At 39.8% G+C, this 18,732-nt stretch overlaps 1 protein-coding gene across 4 annotated transcripts in view; it reads right to left on the bottom strand.

Annotated features, from left to right (window-relative positions):
• Nucleotides 1-272: 272 nt before the first annotated feature.
• The window catches only part of PDE3A (phosphodiesterase 3A), a 211,621-nt gene continuing 193,161 nt past the window's right edge, over nt 273-18,732 (bottom strand). For all 4 annotated transcript variants that reach the window (XM_063155677.1, XM_063155679.1, XM_063155680.1 and 1 more), the window contains 4 exons: nt 17,226-17,429; nt 16,746-16,901; nt 12,628-12,868; nt 273-9,279 (listed from right to left, as the gene is read on the bottom strand). In XM_063155677.1, the coding sequence (XP_063011747.1) occupies nt 9,032-9,279; nt 12,628-12,868; nt 16,746-16,901; nt 17,226-17,429 (849 nt within the window). In that variant the 3' untranslated portion in view covers nt 273-9,031. The remainder of the gene's footprint in view (nt 9,280-12,627; nt 12,869-16,745; nt 16,902-17,225; nt 17,430-18,732) is intronic.

Below are 18,732 nucleotides of genomic sequence, written 5' to 3'. Positions count from 1 at the left end.
CACACTTATCAATATAATGGCAAGAAAAGGGATTTCACTCACTGATGTCCCACTTTAACAGATTACTTCTATAATTAATGAGGGAAAATGCTAAAGTAACACATTTCATTTTCTCTGGAAGCATTAGTCACTGTGCATTGCTGAATGCTGCCCTGTAATACTGACCACATCCAGTCCAAATTAATTGGATTGAGTAGTACACTGATGATGGATGCTGAAATACTGGTTAGCATTAAAGAAGAATGGTTATAACGAGGCTTTCCACAGATTGGTTGAGTCACAAAGGATTTAACATGGGATTTATTAGCAATCTGAAGCAAAGTGTAGAATTCTGCAGGTAAAAGTCTCAGGAAATCAGATACCAATAAACATGAGCTTGGGTCACTAACACACACCAAGCAGGGCTGGCAGCTAAAATGATAATTCAATATATACAAGCTTTCACTGGATTTGTATCAGAGTCTAAAGAGGGTACAAGTCATTTGTAGTCTGACAGTTAAAGCTGGGCACCGAAAGCAATTTTGTTCAATAAAGGAAGAAGAAACACAGGATACCACAGAATTATATTTATGTTGTACATTTGTCTTCACATTGCAACATCCACATTGTTCATTTTGTGACAAGTATTTCTAATAATTTTGAATACATATTTACTGTATAATACATTTTACCAAGAGGCACTTCCAGTAATTCTGGCAAAAAGGAGCTTCATTATAGTGTCTAACTTACAAAACAGTAAAAATAAATAATGTTTATCTAAAAGATTTTTTTTTCCTGTACAGAATCTATTTTGTACAAAACATTTATCAGCCATTAACTAAATCACTTAACAAATACTTGTGAAGAGAATATATTAAGTATTGCTACATGTATCGAGTGCAAGATACTAGTGAAAGGAAAAGAATTATTCTGTTTATGAAAATCACCTAAAAATACAAGGCCTTGTTCCTGAAGTGTTTAGAAAGGAGAAGCTTGGTTACAACAATATTGACAATATATAAATATAAATTAACGTATGTAGTACTTAGTGAAAAGAACACTGTGTTAAAAACTGGCGTGTACAAATCCTAAACAAGATGGCACTTCTCTGCATTGCCACTTTGGCTGGCAGTTATTTTTTAAAATATTGCTTCAAAAGAACTATAAAGGTACACAAAACCCTTTGTCAAATAGAGCCGTATAAAATTACACTCCCCCCATCTTTTTCTCACCTTTTGAAGTGAAAAAAAAAAATCAAGGAGGGATTGAATTTGTAGTACACGAGTGATTTGTGGAAACCTGCTACTATAGCTGAGTCTGAATAAGCATCATTAAAGAAACTTTGCCCCAAGGTCCCAGACCAGGAGCCAACCCTCACAGGACAGGATGTAAGATCACCAATTTCTCAGTGTTTCCTGAAATTAAAAAAAAAAAAAAAAAAGTCTAGCCCGTTGTCAAATTTAAAATAAAAATATTATATAATTTGGCCTTCAAATCTGGTGGGGTCAAGTGCTTCAACTATATTGGCACACCCAAGATTTTAATTCAGAAAGGGCTGTAATCTTGCTAGGTTAATTTCTTGATTACCAAAATTTTTAATTTTTTCAATCACATCTTCTACATGATATACATACTTGCATATCATTACCCAGACAGGCCAAACTGCATTGGAAAAGGATCCGTTTTGGAAGGTATTTCTTCCACAACTGGAGGCAAAGGTGGAAAAATGTGTTTTTGTTGGAAAATATCCTGGATGTTGTTCTATCAAAAGCACTAAAAAGAAAAAAAAACTGCCACCCATCAGTGAGAATGTGAATCTGTTAAACAAACGTAACCCACAGAATGAATCACTGCTTTTTGAAAAGTGAACTTAAATTACTTTCCATCATGCAAACATCTGATATTGATTATTCAAGAGAAGAAGACTTAAGTTTAGAAAAGTAATGATCAAAAGTACGCTGACATGGTTGAAATATTAAAGATACCATCAACACCACAGAGCAGTTATTAACGTTGGCTTTGATCTTTTGGGACACCACCTGCAGTACTCTATCAAGGTTTACAAACACTTACAAATCAACATTTTGCATTCAAATACAGGTTTTTGTTGTGTTTCAGGATCAGGCAGGAATTTTGGGAAGGAAAGTCAGCTTTAACAGATTTTAGCAGCCTTTCTACCTAAAGCAGTATGTACAGACATGGCCAACCCCTCCCTGCTTTCTCTCTGACCAGATCACAGAGCTTTTTTATTTTTAATTCTTTTTTAGGAAAGCATTGAGTGAAAATGACTAGGGTCAGAGGAGGAAAATGGAAACCACCACCAAAACCTCCCATTTCCTTTAAATAAATACTTAAAAGCAAAGAGCAGTTGCTAATTTACATCAATTGTTTCTAAGCATTTGCTGCAGTACAGGAAGACAGCATTGAAAACTGAGCTATTATTTGATCTCATTTCTATGGTTTTGCCTCAGGACAAGAGAATTCAGCCATAAAAGGACACATGGCTTGTGGCAAAGTCCTGTGTACCTGCTCTTATGCTTCCACACAGAAAACAGGAATATCTGGGTTTCCCCAATTAAATCACTGCTTTTTGCACACCTGCAGGTTTCAGTGGTGCTCCCCAGAGCACAGAGGCTCCCTCTGGCATCCAGGGCAGAACAATTCTCCTCTGCTGCCCCCTTCCCACATCTCAGACATCCTGCACACACAGTTTTGGGAACAAGAAACCACTGGCACAGACTGGCAACCTCAAAAGCTCAAATGAAATATTCTTTCTTTTTCCCCTCCACTTGCACAAAGCAAAGTTTTCCTAGATTAAGGAGAATTAAACAACTTCAGTCAAAAATTCTTTTTGATTTACTACACCCTTCAGCTTGACAGACACACCCAAGGCCAGCTGGTTTTACCTGAACTCACAGCAGTTTTACAGGAGCAAGCACTGGGGGGAATGTCTGTACACCTCAGTGACACTGGCAGAGTTTCAGACTGCACAGTGCTTACCATTTCATTTTTACCAAAGAACTATTGTTAACTAGCTCAAGATCCTGCCTTTTGTGCCTTTTGTCAGTGTGAAAATGAACTCTGCAGAAATACACCAGCACTGTTCTTCCCCCTAGGCTCCTGAGGAGTTTGTCCTCAGGGCTCACTCAGGTGACATCTGCATCCTGCTGAGGTGGTGGGATGCATTTTTCATCAAAAGAACACCTGCCTGCCAGGAAAATCCCACTAATGGCCTCTGAATAAATAATAATTAGGTTTTAAATGGAGAATAATTCTCATACTGCTCCCTCCAAGCTGGGACTCAATATCTACCACAGCAGGGGCTAAACCCTGCTTTGATTTACCTGCACAGGAATGTTGTTTTGCTAGAACAAAGTGATGAAATTCAAAGAAAAATCTATCACAATAAATTGCTCTGGAAAGAACTGGTGCTATTTTGCTGTAAATCAAAGTTTGACTCCAATAATCAATAATTTTGCAAGCTCTTCCAATGTTTCTTAAGACAGTTCTCACCTAATTTCTATGATTCTTTCATCTGCTCAAAATCACTTAACATGTATTATTCTCCAAGATCCTTGGATGTTCTTACTTGTTGATTCACTGAAGAATAGGGGAAAAAAAGACTCTCCTGCTCTAATTAATGGGAATAATTGTCTTCTCTTTAACACCGCCATCCTTTTGACTAATACTGCAACATCAAGCAGATTATTAACCTCCCAGAAACTCTATGTTACTCCATTTCAGCAGGACTACATTTGCTTTTGAAAGAAAAGGAAAATAAATTTTGTTTTATGAAGTCTGGTTGATAATGGACTATGATTTTATTTGCTCCTTCCCGCAGAATGCAGGTTTCACTTCCCTCCTGCCTGTGTACAGCCCCATCCACCCAAGGACTGATTTCCCCAGCTCTGAGCTGCCAGGGAGGAACTCCCAAGTTCTAAGGCCAGCAGAGAGGTGAATCCTTCACTCTGGCAATGTGTTTCTCCCTAATCTTCTGCCCACGAGGCCATGGAATGCCTAGAAACTTCCCCTGCTTAAATTGAACCTTTCCTTCCATCCATGATGGAAGGATGGAACATCTCAGGAGGCAGGACTTACACAGATTTTGCACTAGAACTTCATTAACAACCAGCACCAGCACAGAGCTTTTGCTGCATAAAAATCATGGCTAAGCTTTCCAAAATGCTTAGGGTTTGTTTTGAAAACTGACAAAATTCTCTAGGATTCCAAGTCCAGGTTGCTGACAGCTCCCCCACACCCACTCAGCTCTCAGATCTGTGTGGATGCCCACACAGAGTCCTTAGAGGCTCTGATGCTCAATTTGGCAAGATCCTTGCCTTCTTCACACTGCATTCTACTTCCCAGGGCATTTCTGAAGAAAGATTGGGCCAGAATTTCAGAAAGAAAAAATTCTATCAAAAAAGCAGACAGAAATTTAGAGTTTTTTAAAGAAAACAAATGAATTTTATGTCAAGTGGAATCCATAGAATGGGACTGGGGAGGGAAATTTGCTTAGATGCCAAATGGTACCTTTAAAGGCATCAATTTGAACTTTTGTAGCCCTAATTTTCTTCCAGATTCAGACCACCAGGATCTTAAGAAATTCTAACAGTGGTACACTAATGGTAAAGACCTAAATCCATCTTTAGGCTGATAATGATGCAGAGAGAAGTTCACACATGATGTCAGAATAAAAACTGATGAGAACTATCCTGGAATTATTACCAAAAGCATTCTCAAGTCACATCTTCCCTGGGAAGCATTTCCTGCCATAACATGACCATGTTTGCCATGAGAACCAGCACCCTGAATGATGTCACATTCGGTGACACACAGCTCTGTGTAAAAGATTTCATTAACAGATGAAGGCCATCCAAAATCCTGCCAAAACCACAGCAAAATCCCTTTTCCCTAGATTGTTGCAACTCACTTCTGATGCACAGCTTGCAACATCTCATCAAACACCATCTTCCTACTGGAGGGAGTAGATGATTTTCAGAGACAAGTGTCAAAATGCTCTGCACATTAAATAAGCTAAAAACAACTCAAGATTTTAGAATTAGAGCATAAATATAGAGCAAACTACGGCCCTTTGAGCATGGTGGAAACTATTGTTTTTAGACACACCATTTTTGGTTTCTTAAAAGCTAATGTCTCATATTCCCTCCCCAAAAAGTTAATTAAATAGTTAGGGGCTTTCACACTCTCTACTTCCATGTGTTCCCTCTGCAACACAAGTGTAAGGAGACAAGTTTTATTCCATGGTAAACGCCACGTGGCCATCAACAAAAGTGCCAATATAAGGACAAAAGTGTTTACATGTGATTGCTACATAGTGATTGCTACATGACATAGAGTCCTTTTGTCACTGCACTGGGAGCTGCAAGCACTGCAAGAGCATTTCTAGACTAGAAGGGAAGAGGATCAAATACCAAATGCCATTAAAGTGGGAAAAACAAAATATCCAAATGGAAAAAAACAATCTAGTCTTTCTCGTCTTGTTTTTAAAGAACAGAAAACTAAAATACTTTGGGTTTGCCCCTGCAAAACACCATTTAAATTGGGGTTGCTTTCTTTATGTTTTGCATATTTTATGTACCAGGAATTCATATCAACATTATAAACATACCACCTGAAACAAGAGCATTTTTCTGATTGAATACAATTAATTTTCTTTTATTTAGTTTTTCTTCCTAAAATATTTCTTAGGCTGTGGATTATTTGGTGCTTGCAACACCAAAGGACTACACAAAGTAAAAAACTCCTGCCTCCAAAAGGCTGCTTAACTGCAGGTAAAAATCTTTTGCCTCCTTTGGACTAGAAAATATTAAAAAGCCCCCTAAATTGCCTGCTTCATTATCTATGAACCCCAAAGCAAAAAGAAAAAGAAGTTTTTCACATTCTTGACATAAAATCTCTCTGGTATTTTCTGTTATATCTACGCCAACCTGGAGATTTCCTGATCATTGCCTGCCAGACATGCACTTCAAAGACTGAGAATCAGATTCATAAGGAGGGACCACCTGCAGAAATTGGATTACTAACTATTTGAAGTGGGAAAAAAATGTCACCGCTTACCAAGCTGAGCACTCGCAGCCACTTCAGCTTCTTCAGTGGAATTTCTTTCTAGTTTAGGTAAAAACAATAATCATTCTCATTTTAAGTCTGTCAGCAATTTCTTCACCATAAAGGTCCAGCTCAGTGACTGCTCCCATGAACAGGCTGGGGTAGCAATGCTGTATCAGTTTCTAACAGCTGCCTTGGCAATGCAGAAAAACAACCAAAAATGATGACTAGAAAAATATAATGGTTTCATTTCAGCACATTTTTAGATAACTTTTCTTAGTTACTCTTAGTTCTTCCAACCCTGTGTATGCCAGTTTAGAGGAATATGTGAAACCCTACTTACAGGATTTGGCCACATTCTTGAATGCTTCTTCATAATTTTACCAACTGGGCACCCACTAACACTTGCAGCAATAGATTTTTTTTCCTCTTCCAGCAAAAGCAATATAAACCTCAGTATTAAAATCCAATTGCAGTGATTATGCACTGAAAATTGAGAAAGAAGTGCTTGGAGTTGGGACAATTTAAAGCATCCCGGTAAATTTAATTTAAAGGACAGAATGAGGCATAATAAAACCTTCTCATACTATAAGGTATGCATTTCACTTGCACAAGAAAAGCCCAAATAATATGATCAAAGTGACAGAAGAGATGTGAAAAAAACACAAGCTGGAATTGGTGGAGACTTGCTGAGAACTTGGAGACAACTTTTTTGTTTTGAATGAATTCTGCTATGTCCTTTCCCTTTAAAACAGCAATGCAATTTGGATCTTTGCTTTCCTGCTTTCACTGGAAAACACTTCCTGACTATTCCTGCTGGTAAGAGCATTCAGAACCTGCCCCAGTCACTCTGCTGAAAGACAAACATTTCTACTGCTAAGAGTAGGACAGGGCAATATCAGAAAAATGCAACAGCAAAACCCCCAAATCCTCTTTTGAGCAGACAGAAACACAAAGCAAGAAGGAACTCTGAAGTGATAACACACCTGTGATTGCCTTTGATAGAGAATGTTTTCCAACATTTTAGGGAGTTGCCAACAGGATCATGAAATTTGGTGAATGTGTAACAATAGCAAAAAGTGATGGGTGTAATGCCAGAAATTTAATACAGAAAGGATTTCTACAAACTCTGCCTTTCACAAGGAATCTTACTCTCACAAGCAACCCTCTTCTTGGTGATGGGCTGCAGAATCAAACTAGAAAAAGCATACATAGTCAAAGGAGTTCTGAGAGATACTGAAGTTTATATATATAACTCTTTCTATGGGAACAAATCTCTAAATTGTGGGGTACTGCTTGCTGCTGCCAGTCCCCAAAGCATTAATATTTTAAAGCCTTGATCCTGTAGACTGCTGGTTTCCCAGAAGGGTCTATACAGATTATTCAAGACTTTATTTGTGGGGTTTGGAAATAGCTACACTGTATAAAAATGCTTTTGTATTTATTTTTTTAAAAATTATCTTTACAAAACAACTTTTCCCTTTTTTTCTTTTTCTTTTTTTTTCTTAAAGATATCATTATCTACAGGAACCCATAAAAATTTTTCCATATTTACATCTAGATAGCTAATCATTGACAAATATATCATGAAATAAAATATTGAAAGTGAATATCCAACCTTTTAAATAGACATTTGGCTCACAGCATACACAACAGAGAAAACAAATGAATAGAACAACAACAACAAAAAAAAAGATCTGCTGTTCTTACAGGCATGATCTTTTTCTTTCTTTAAAAAAAAAAAAAAAGAAGAAAGAAGAAAGGAAAAATATATTGGTGGGATCAAACATGCTGCTCCTAAGCAGAATGCCAGCAGCAAACTGGCACTGAAACCCCGAGTTCTGTGAAGCCCATGGGAGCAGATCCTGGGACACCGCGTGCCAGCCCACCAGGACTGGCACCTGTGCCCAAGCAGCTCCTCATGCACCTTTACCTTCTTCCCATGGCCCCCACGCTCCCCTTCCTTTGTCCCCCAGCAGTTTAGCTTTGTTCTCAATGCCACATTTGGTGGTGGATGCCCAGAGGCAGGGTGAGGGCAGGACAGGACAGCGCGCCCATACCCGCGGGCGGCCCCGCAGCACGTTCACCCTGCAGAGCACGGGCAGGGCCAGCCTTCTGCAGGGCACAGGCTGCCGTGCCAGGCACTGCCCCTCTGCAAACAGCCCTCCTGGCACATCCCTGTCACCGGCAGTCCTGGAGCTGCCCAGGAGGAGGAGGATGAGGAGGTGATGCCAGCACAGCTGGTAGGGCCAGAGCAGCGCCTGGGCTGCTGCTGAACGGAGGCTGCCCGCAGCTGGAGTGCAAACTGGGACTGGAGGGAAAGCAAAGCTCCTCAAAATTGTTCCCTTGCAGGCACGAATTCTCTAAAATTCTGGCCTTCTGTTTGTTGTGGTATGCTGGGACATGTGCTACAGCTAGTGTGGTAAGAACTCAGAGCATGCTGTATTTCCTCACATCCACTCACACTTGCAAACACCCCCTCACTCACACATGTGTTGGCAGGATACATCAGCATTCATGTAAAGCTTTGAAACTTTTATCCCTCAGCATTAAGAGCAAAAAAGCCACTTAACTGGTACCTTACTGTTAACTGCAAATGTGCTTCAGAAGCAGCATTTCCTCAGATAACTTTCTTCTGTAAATATCACAGTGACCATAATATATCATTAAATGTAATTTGCTGAAGTGTGCAGCCAATAACCCTGGCTATATATATATATATAAATATATATATATATTTATATAATTCCACCCACCCCCAAATCTCTTCAAAGAAAGTCTGTAAAGCCGGTGTTGCACTGTGAAAGCTTCCTTGAGCATAGGAGTTTAAACAATGTACCTCACCATAAAAAGGAAAGAGAAACAAATGAAACAGCTGTAGGCGCATTATCCCATACTTCTACAGTGTTGTGTCTAAATGCTGTGCTGGCTTGAGAAAGAGTCTGTGCACGAGTCAATCTGTCATAAAATACTGCTGTAAATATTGTCATTGGTTTGGTTCTACAGTTGTGTTCTCCTCTTCATCCTTCTTGGCCTTGCCTTTCTCCTCCTCCTCCTCCCTGATGGCCTGGATTTGTTCTGAAGATTGGTGCAGTGGGGATTGCTCCGTGCCTTGCTTCTCTGACCCAGCTAACCTCTCCTCATCCTCAATCACCTTCTGCCACATCTTGTGGTTCTGAAGCAGGTGCTGAGTGATCTGACAGTAGATTTTCCTCCTCTTGAACTTCTTCTTTCCTGTAAAACACCATGTGACATTAATGTGCTGGTTTCTACTGGAGAAGGAAAAGCGACTGAAGGCATAGGAAGCAGACAGAGTGCTATGACAGATTTTTAAACCCCAACATTTGAACAGTATTAAAATTCAGAAAGGTGTGCCTCTCCAGATCTTGGGGAAAGTTTCCTGTACAGTTTTTTCCCCAACTCCATCCTATGCCAAGGCTGCATGTTGTGCCTGACTCAGCTGCTTACAGAGGTATCTCGTCTTTGAATGATTATTGCATAAAACACATTGCTGAGCTGTTTCTGCTCATTTTATATCAAGTTCTTAAAGACTCTGATTAACATATATTAAACACACATTCAATTCTATGCCCTCCTCACCCCCAACAGATCCCTGCTGATTGTCCTAGGGGAAAAAAATCGTGATTTTTTTTTTCCTTTATTCCATTTTCAAATTTATCCATTGCTCCCCCATCACAGTGGAGGTGACCTTAAAGCCTAAGCACAACGTTGCTCTGGCAGCAGCCTGAGTACTAAAGAAGCACCCATACAGCCAAATACTACCACAGGAGCTTGCTTCTTTTTGCTTTTGAAGCACCAGGCCCCTGCTCTCAGCCTATGAAGTGTTTTTGTCCCTGGTGGTTCTCACGGCTCCTGACACACACTGAAAGTCTGAAGAGGGTTTTTTTTCCTGTCAATATAGTCTGTCCAACACAGATTCTCAACTCCTTAGCAGTACAAAGTTTGAAAAATTTTCCTGGTCATTAGCAGTGACAATGGCCATCACAGAACTGAAGTAATAGCCCCTCCAAAGACAACTGCTGCTTTTTCTTTAAAGGAGGTGACGTAGAGAAATGTTTTGTACCAGATAAATTTGCGTGGATTAGTACTTGCAGGTTGCCTGAAGTATGTCTGTGTCAGGATCCAAAATGTTTAGCCCTTGAAGCTTTTGAACTGGAAACAAAGAGCTTTTCACTGAGCACAGACCAAATCCAATTCAATCCTTCATTAGAAAGCCCTTGGTTCCCTGTAGGAAACCTTCAGGTTTAGCACTAATAAGAAGCCCCTCTGCTGCCAATGCTACAGCAGGACATTCTCTCCTGGGTTTCCCAGGTGACCCCACATCTTGCTGCTCTCTGCAGACACTTGCTGTGGAGTTAAAATTTGTCTCAATCTTTAAAGACTGAGTCTGTTTAATTCTTATACTTGCATAAGACCTTCAGGGCAAGTACATGCCCTTGTATAGTAAAAAAATTACTTATGGCTACTTCAAGGTTATAACTCTTAAATTGATCTCAACTTCTTCAGTGAATTATCAGGACCTAGGTGAAATGTTTCCTGCCACAATTATATTTCTATCTACCTAAAAGGCATTTTCATCAAAAGATCTTTACCAACATCTATACCAGTCTTAAAAGTCTGTGCATCTGACATCTCAACCTTTTACTGTTTCATTTGAGAAAGTTTAGAAAGTCCAAAATTGGGTTGGTTACAGGCACACACTTTTAAGGAACTATGAGGCCCCTACACTGACACAAAAGATGTCACAGAATCCTGCGTAAGGTCCACACAACCACAGGGAATTCAGGGGACCTGAAGACAACAATTTGCCACACATTAGTATGATGGAGAAGAGGAGCACCCCCCATTTGGTTTGAAGGAAATAGAAAGAACTTGTGGAATATTTCAAAACTTCTGATACTTTAATTTTTAAAGCTTTGAAAACCAAAGTCTAAAATGCTATAGTATTAGGGTGCTATAACAAGGTAAAGAAGAAAACAGAAGATAATTAAAATCAGTCTGTTTGCAATGTGAAAAGGGTTAATAATGATCAGTGCTTTTAACCTGAAAACAGCATTATTTGACTCCACTAATGGTGATACAGAAGATAAGTGAATAGAGACATAAAATGAAAGGAAACCAAGGATTTCAAAGTCAGGTTAGAGACATCATGGATATATGAGAACATCCTTCATATTTTTTTTTTAGTACAGCTGTATCAGTTTCAGGCTTTGGGGTCTGTGTTAATTCAGCTTCATGCATTTCCTCCTAGCAGGCACTTCCAGAAAGGCCAATCTGCCACAAACACGTGGCTCTGCCTGTTACAGAATTGATAGATCATAAAGTGGTAAATTAACCCATGGGGGTGACATTACTTGATGTGTATTGTTCTCTAAGAGATTTTTTTTGTGCATGTGGAAGTGCTAAACCTAAAATATGTGCAAGGGTGTGTGTGTGTGTTTGTGTGTGTGAAAAATACCATGATTTCTTAAATAAAAACTGTTTACCACTGAATCTTACTAGAGATAAAAGGTTAATTCTGCACATCAGGAGACACAGATTTTAGGTTCCACATCCAAATGTGACTTACTGCACTCACTAAATCTTTCTCAGCTTTCCCAACAGAAAACAGGAATGATACCCAGGCAGGGCATGAAAGAACATGTATGGGAAAGAGCAGAAAAAGTGAGGCTGTTGAGGGAAAAAAATATTGGTATTTCATGAGTGCACTTTAGGCTGCTGTTTTCTAAAACTTCTGGATACAGGGGAGAGAGAGAAAGATGACTGAGAGGAGGGAAATAAAGGAACAGCAGTAGAAAATTCAGTGGGAGAAAGAACATGAAAGGAAGAAAAAGGTAAAGCAGGATTAAACTGATTTAAGGAAGAGGTCTACAGCTGCAGTAATTTCTCTTAAAAATCACTTCCCACAAGTGCCTGAAATCTCCTTTCAAGGTAAAAACTTTCATCTCAGTACAGCAAATATTGGCAGTGTTGCCTTTCTAGAGAAGAACATGAACTTTAGTTACTGGTTAGCCAAGTGATGCAGCTCCCAGCACACAACACAGCAATGCTCAGTGCCAATTCTCTTCCCCCTCTTCTCCATGTTACCTTGAGAGATGTGCATTAAAATGATTCCATTGTCAAAAACTCCTTTACTCCATGAGCATTTCAGATCCTCATTCTATTATTCCCATTTGTCATGTTAACTCATGGAAATGATGAGTGTTTTCCTTGAAAAATCTTCTCCCAAACATCCTTTTTTCAACTGAAATTCTTGCAATCTATCAATACCAGACCTGAAAGAGCCTAGAAAGCACTCATGCACAGATGACCCACCACCAGAAACCCCAGCTAAGGTAGAACTAAGTGATGGATCTGAACCACATTGGTGCTGAAACCATGAAGCATCTCCATTCACAATGTAAGTGGCTACAGCTCCTCCAAGGACAGCCAAGGACATCAAGGACTCACTGTCAATTTGGAGGAGGCCCACGCTGAACCTGGCCAGCTCACAGCTTCTGCTTAGTGCTTTGGTCACTCCATGGAACTTGTTGTGTTGGAAAATGGAAGTCGAGCACTTACTGGATTCAGCGTTTTCACAAGTTTCCATTTCTGCTGTTTCCTCCTCCTCCTGCTCATCAGTGTCTCCTGACTCATCAGTCTCTTCTATCCACTTTCCTGGCATCAGCCCTGCTGAGTCATAGGAGTTGCAGAGCGGTCCCACGATGTGGGTGATGAAGGACTCCTGCAGGTGTGCCAGCTGGGGAGCAGAGCGGTCCATGAAAGGGCTGATGGGCAGCCCCAGGCTGGCCTCTTCATCACCCTGCAGATGAAAAAGAGCCGTCATTCCTCACAGCTAAATGAAACAAAACCATGCCACAAAAAGGAGCAAAGCATATCCAGCCAATTAAAAATGCTGAAAGGACAACATCTGTTGTATTTGAGGGGCACCCCGTGGCAGGAAGGAATGATGAATCTGACTCCATGTTCTCAGAAGGCTAATTTATTATTTTATGATACTATATTATACTAAAGAATACTTTACTAAGCTATACTAAAGAATACAGAAAGGATACTTACAGAAGATAATAAAAAAAGATAAAATAATGAAGATAATAATGAAAGTTCATGACTCTTTCCAGAGCCCTGACACAACTTGACCCTGACTGGCCAATGAGTCAAAACAATTCACATGAAACCAATGAAACAATCACCTGTGGGTAAACAATCTCCAACCACATTCCTAAGGAGCAAAAGACAGGAGAAGCAAATCAGATAATTATTGTTTTTCTTTTTCTCTGAGGCTTCTCAGCTTCCAGGAGAAAAATCCTGGGCAAAGGGAATTTTTCCAGAAAATGTGAATGCCACACCAGCCTGGCACTTCCATCGTGACAGTGCCATCATGTCAAATGGGCACGGTCACAGCTCTTTTCTTGTAGGAGCTGATCCCAACCCACTACCAATAATGTGAATTTAACAAGGATGAATTTAACAATGACTCTGCAGGAGGATGCCCCTAGTCCTGAACTTTACACAATGTGAAAACTTGAAAATTGTTATTTCATTTCTTTCTTCACACTATTTTTTTAAAAATCCCTTCTGACGGTGTGATTGTTAGTTTACAGCAACCTTGTTTACAGGGAATGAGACAACTTCTACAACACAGGGCTATCTCACCAGACTAGCTTTGTTATTGATTTCATCCTTATTAAAAGTAACCTGGAGATGTCCTTTTGGCTTTGGGTCATAAATATTTGTTTCCTGTGACTATTAGAATGATTCCAATTAAAGCAATGTATGGCATTCATTTGCTCAAAACCAGTAAATCTTCCCCACAAAGCTTTTTTTGGGGGAGAGAGGGAGGCATGAGGTTTTTTCTCTCTCTTCTCATGATGTTAAATAAAGTAAAGCTTCATTGCAGAGTCAAATCTAATATACTCAACTCCCTACCACAGCAAAGCTTCTGGTGATATCAGCGAGATCTCAGCTGAGCAGACATGACCAGACCAGATGCCATCTCCCCCCGCCAAAAATACCTCCAAAAAATCTAACCCCCAAAAATACCCCCCCAAAAATCTAACCTCCCTAATCAAGCCTGATATATAACTGATTTCTGTAATACAATACAGAGTTCTATATTATGGGACACCTGTTAGATTTTAGAGATGCATTTTCAGTTTCCATTTTGTTCGCTTATATTTACCTCCTTGTAATGTAAATTTTTCAAAAGTAATGGTCTTCACAGCTGACCAACACTCTATCTGTATTTGGTGAAGGCCAAAATATGAGAGCTAAATTTTGGAGTATGTACAGCAAATATCTCATTTCCTTGTGTTTTCTTTGCTTTATTTTATAATAACGAAAGCTGAAATGTTATGTGCTATCATTAAAAACAAAATATTTGTGTTGACAAAACACTGAAACATGCCATCCATTCTTGAAATAGCAAGCACATTAAGAAGAGGTGACAGTTTGCTCTTCTTTACAGATACACATCTGAGATTTCCTAGCTGTGAACTGGGAGAAATGCTGACTGTGGAAATGTTTACAAATTCTTTTTATTTTTCTGTTAAAACATGATTTATTATGAGAAACATCTTGCAGTGTGGGTTTTTTAAATTCTAATATGTCTGTCTTCAAATAATTCTACTGGACTTGTGAAGAGAAGGAAACATCCTGCAACAATATGACACAGGATTTTGAATATTTTTATACAACACATTTTTAATAAGCAGTTTTTATTTATATGGGAGTGAAATTCTTCAAAGGAATTGGTGTTTATTGTAAAAAAGATACTTCATTATTTTCACAGCATAGGTTGAATTCACATGTGTGCTTTTTGATAATATCTCCAGGGAAATTCAAATTTCCCATAAAATTCTCCTTTTTAGAAATGAGAATATGAAGACTTTTCCAGTTGCAGAGAAAAAAATCTAATGCTCAAAATCATGTGAACAGGGTTTGATACACCTCTTATAGCATATTAAAGTAAAGAAAAATAGATTTTAATAAAAGTAACTGAGAATCTAGCTTATTCTCCTTAATGCCAAAACCAAATCCAAGAAAGAGCATGTTCTCTGTTTTGGATCCCATTTCTAAATGATGGAAAATAACACAAGCTCATACTGTGAAACAGGTAACACAATATCTTCCCACATCTGTATCCTCACAAGTTTGATTCAAGGTTTGGCTGATGTTAATATATTGGGGCACTTCACTCTGATACAGCTTTTATTGGAAAAAAGGAAAGTCATATCCTACATCTGATTAACTGCTTCTGTCTGCATGCACTAGTCACCCACACAAGCTATGATCATCACCAGAACTGTGAAGCACATTGCTGGGACAGCGGTAATGAAGAAGAAAAGGATTTCCTGAAAGAAAATTTGGGGCATGAAGGTTGTTTTGGGACACTCTCTCTTTGTTTAAGAAAAAAAATGAAAACAAAAATGGAACCAGTTATATTCCTATTATAGGTAAGGTTCATTGTACTTTCTTTTTCTTGGGAGATTTGAAAGAAAGGAAGAAGCTTCAGGTCAATGCCTGAATTATGTCCCTTTCCCTGTCTCTTTACATTCTCCAGAGGGCAGCAGCAAATCCTGGTTGGAATTTTTTTTTTTTCCAAACTGTAAGTGCAGTAAATTTAAGGAAAGCTGAAAAAGCTCTAAAAAGGATTAGTCTGTGACTCCAAGTTACTGCACAGTCTCCCTGAAAAGTCTGGGGGTTGTCCTGTTCAGTGATTTAGCCTGTTTGCTTCGTCTGGAAAAGAAAGGATGTGGAGTTTAATCTGAGCAGAACATTCAAAATGTTCCCACTCAGGAAACAGAGGAACAGTGTGGGAACAGCCCTGACCCTTGCACTCAGCAGGGCTAAATAGGTTACAATGAGAAAATTAGGTTCAATTAAGGGCTCCTTTACACCTAGAAAGAGAGGATCAGTGCCTGGCTGTATTCCCAGGGTTTCTACATCAATCTGCGCCTGTCCTCCTTCCTTGTGCCACCAGCATGCCCTGCATAATGAGCGCAGCTGTACTGACCAACCTCTGAGAGCTGCAAGGGCTGTCTTGAAACTGAAATATGGCTCTGGGAGCAGCTGTGGTTGGCCTGTGATGAACTGAAAGCCAGTGCTGCAGTCCTGCTCGGCACATAAAGGTTCTGGTTGTGTGAACAGAGGTGTGGCCTGCAGAGAAGCTGAAACAATCCCACTGCTCTGTTTAGACCATCAGAACAAGGACATTGAGAATCTAGATGTCAATAAAAGGGTGAGACTGCAGAGGAGCGCCATGAGAACCAGCTAAAAGAACACAGAAGGAAGGGTGAAAACATGGTTTGCACTAAAGAAGGGGGAAATGACAGCCATGATGGAAAGGAAAAAGCAGGAGAAAAAGAACAGGGAAGAAAAGAGGAAAAACAGGAAAAAAACAACAGGAAAAAGAAAGAGGAAAAGAACACCTGTTCACCATGCCAGTGCTTGTCCACAGTGCCAGACTTGAACAGTCCAGCCTGTAGAGACACCATCACCAGAGGTCTCTGAGGACACATCAGAAACTTCAGTGACAAATGGACTTTCACTTGTCTGGCAAAAAAATGGATTAATGTGACTCCAGCCAACATCTTCACCCCTACTCTCTGTGACTTTTCACTGGCCAGCAGCACTGCCATGCCCCAGAACACAGGCAGGCAGCTCTGGAATGCCTTTACCTGCTCATAGAACTCGTTGACGATGCCCTCTGTCCACTGCAGGTGCAGGTCCTTGCACTTGGCAGGCCCGTTGATGTCAGCCAGCTTGATGCACATCTGGCACACCAGCAGGCGGTCGTTCTCGTTGGTCCAGTCAATGCCAACATCATCGTTCACCTGGGAGACAGGGAAAGGGAAACAGGATGGTGATGTGAGGCAGAAGAGGAAAATCTGATCTGGGGTATTGCAAAATACATTTAGCTGTTCAACAAAATCACTAGCACAAGCAGGTGAGCTAAGACCAGGCTGGAATTAACAATATGGAAAGGGAAAAAGAAGTGAAAAGCAATATAATATATCATTATATATATATTATTTATCATTTATAAATATATTATAATAGAGCAGCCAAAAGAGAGGAAACAGAAATCCTTCTTACTGGATGCTCCCAAGGCCCACAGTCTTTTCTGACCATGCCCCAGAAACCCAAACTGATCTCACCTTGGCGTTGAACTTGGCCACGAAATCAAAGTGCTTCTTCAGGTCAGTAGCCAGGATGGCCTCGATGACGAGGAAGCGGAAATGCTTGAACTCCACGTGGTCCAGGTTGACCAGGAAGTTGTACTCTGGCCTGGACATGAAGAGGTTCCAGGCAGCAGCAGCGTGGTGGTTCTCCAGCACGGAGCGGTCGTTGTACAGCACCGCCTGTGGAAGCAGCACAAGGGGCAGCTGAGGAACATCTCAGCAAAATCATCTTGGCAAAACCATCTACACAAAACCATCTTGGCAAAACCATCTTGGCAAAATCATCTCAGCAGAACCATCTACATAAAAACCATCTTAGCAAAACCAACTTAGCAAAACCAACTTAGCAAAACCATCTCGGCAAAACTATCTTGACAAAATTATCTCAGCAAAACCACAGCAATGGATCATCCTGTTTCAGGCCACAGGTTGATGGCTAATATAACATAGGTGTGTGCTTCCCTGATTGTCAGAATGAAGCTCATTTAATTCATTACTGCTTGTTGGCAATTGTACCAGGCATGGTGTCCATGTAGGACTGATTCCAAAGACAGAAATAGGTGAAATTCCAGTTTGCAAGCAAAAAACACATACTCAGCCTGACAGATATCTCAGGGCTGAAATCTCAAATGGGTCAAATCTTTATCAAAATAAGATGCTGAACTCTCATAGGGATGGTAATTCCACTCAGAAAATAACAAGAAAACTATTTTTTCCTATTAATTTAATTTTAAACTAGAGTAAATACAAAAAGGCTAATCATCTAACTTCCTTTTCTGATTTTTAAAAGCACAGAGCTATAGCAATTGTTTCTTACAATTAGATTTAAAGATAATAAGTATCTTCTCCCAGTCTATTTACCTGGCCAAAGTATCAAACGTTTTGATCACAGAAATGCATTGCAAGGATGAGAAGCATTACTATCAATTCACAGACACAAAGTGATACCAGAGTGAGTTCAGGTGACTTGCTCTTGGTGACAGAGGAATTTTGGTTGCAAGCTGGGGAGTAAATCCAGAATTTCTGCATCCCTGCCTGACCCACAACCATTAAAATATATACATATATATTTTAAAATTTCCTCATCAATAGAAGTATTTTTCAGCACAGTGTGCTGAAGCCAGGCAGGTCAGCTATGCAAAGCAAGGAAAGATGATCTCATAATTAAGCCAATAAAGAGTGATTCAGAATTGCTGAATTCAACTCTCAGGATTGGCAGTAACTTCTGTGTAACCTTAAGCAAGCCTGAATTCTACATTTATAACACTGAGATTATTTTCCACTCCCTGCTTCCAAATACTTTCATAAAAAGACTGAAGCTGCTCATATTCTATAGAAGCAACAGAAAATGTGTTCTGATCATGCACAATTAACTTACAAAGCACAGTCAGCTACACAACTGGGATGTTTTATTTTATTTAATCTTTCTGTGCATTACTTGGTAGAACAATTCTTCCATTCTTCCACAGTTACAGGTTCTCTT

This window comes from Melospiza melodia, chromosome 4, assembly GCF_035770615.1.
Source record: "Melospiza melodia melodia isolate bMelMel2 chromosome 4, bMelMel2.pri, whole genome shotgun sequence".
Classification (NCBI taxonomy): Eukaryota; Metazoa; Chordata; class Aves; order Passeriformes; family Passerellidae; genus Melospiza; species Melospiza melodia.
Note: the sequence above shows the minus strand (reverse complement) of the source record. Positions and strands in the feature narration are given on the sequence as shown.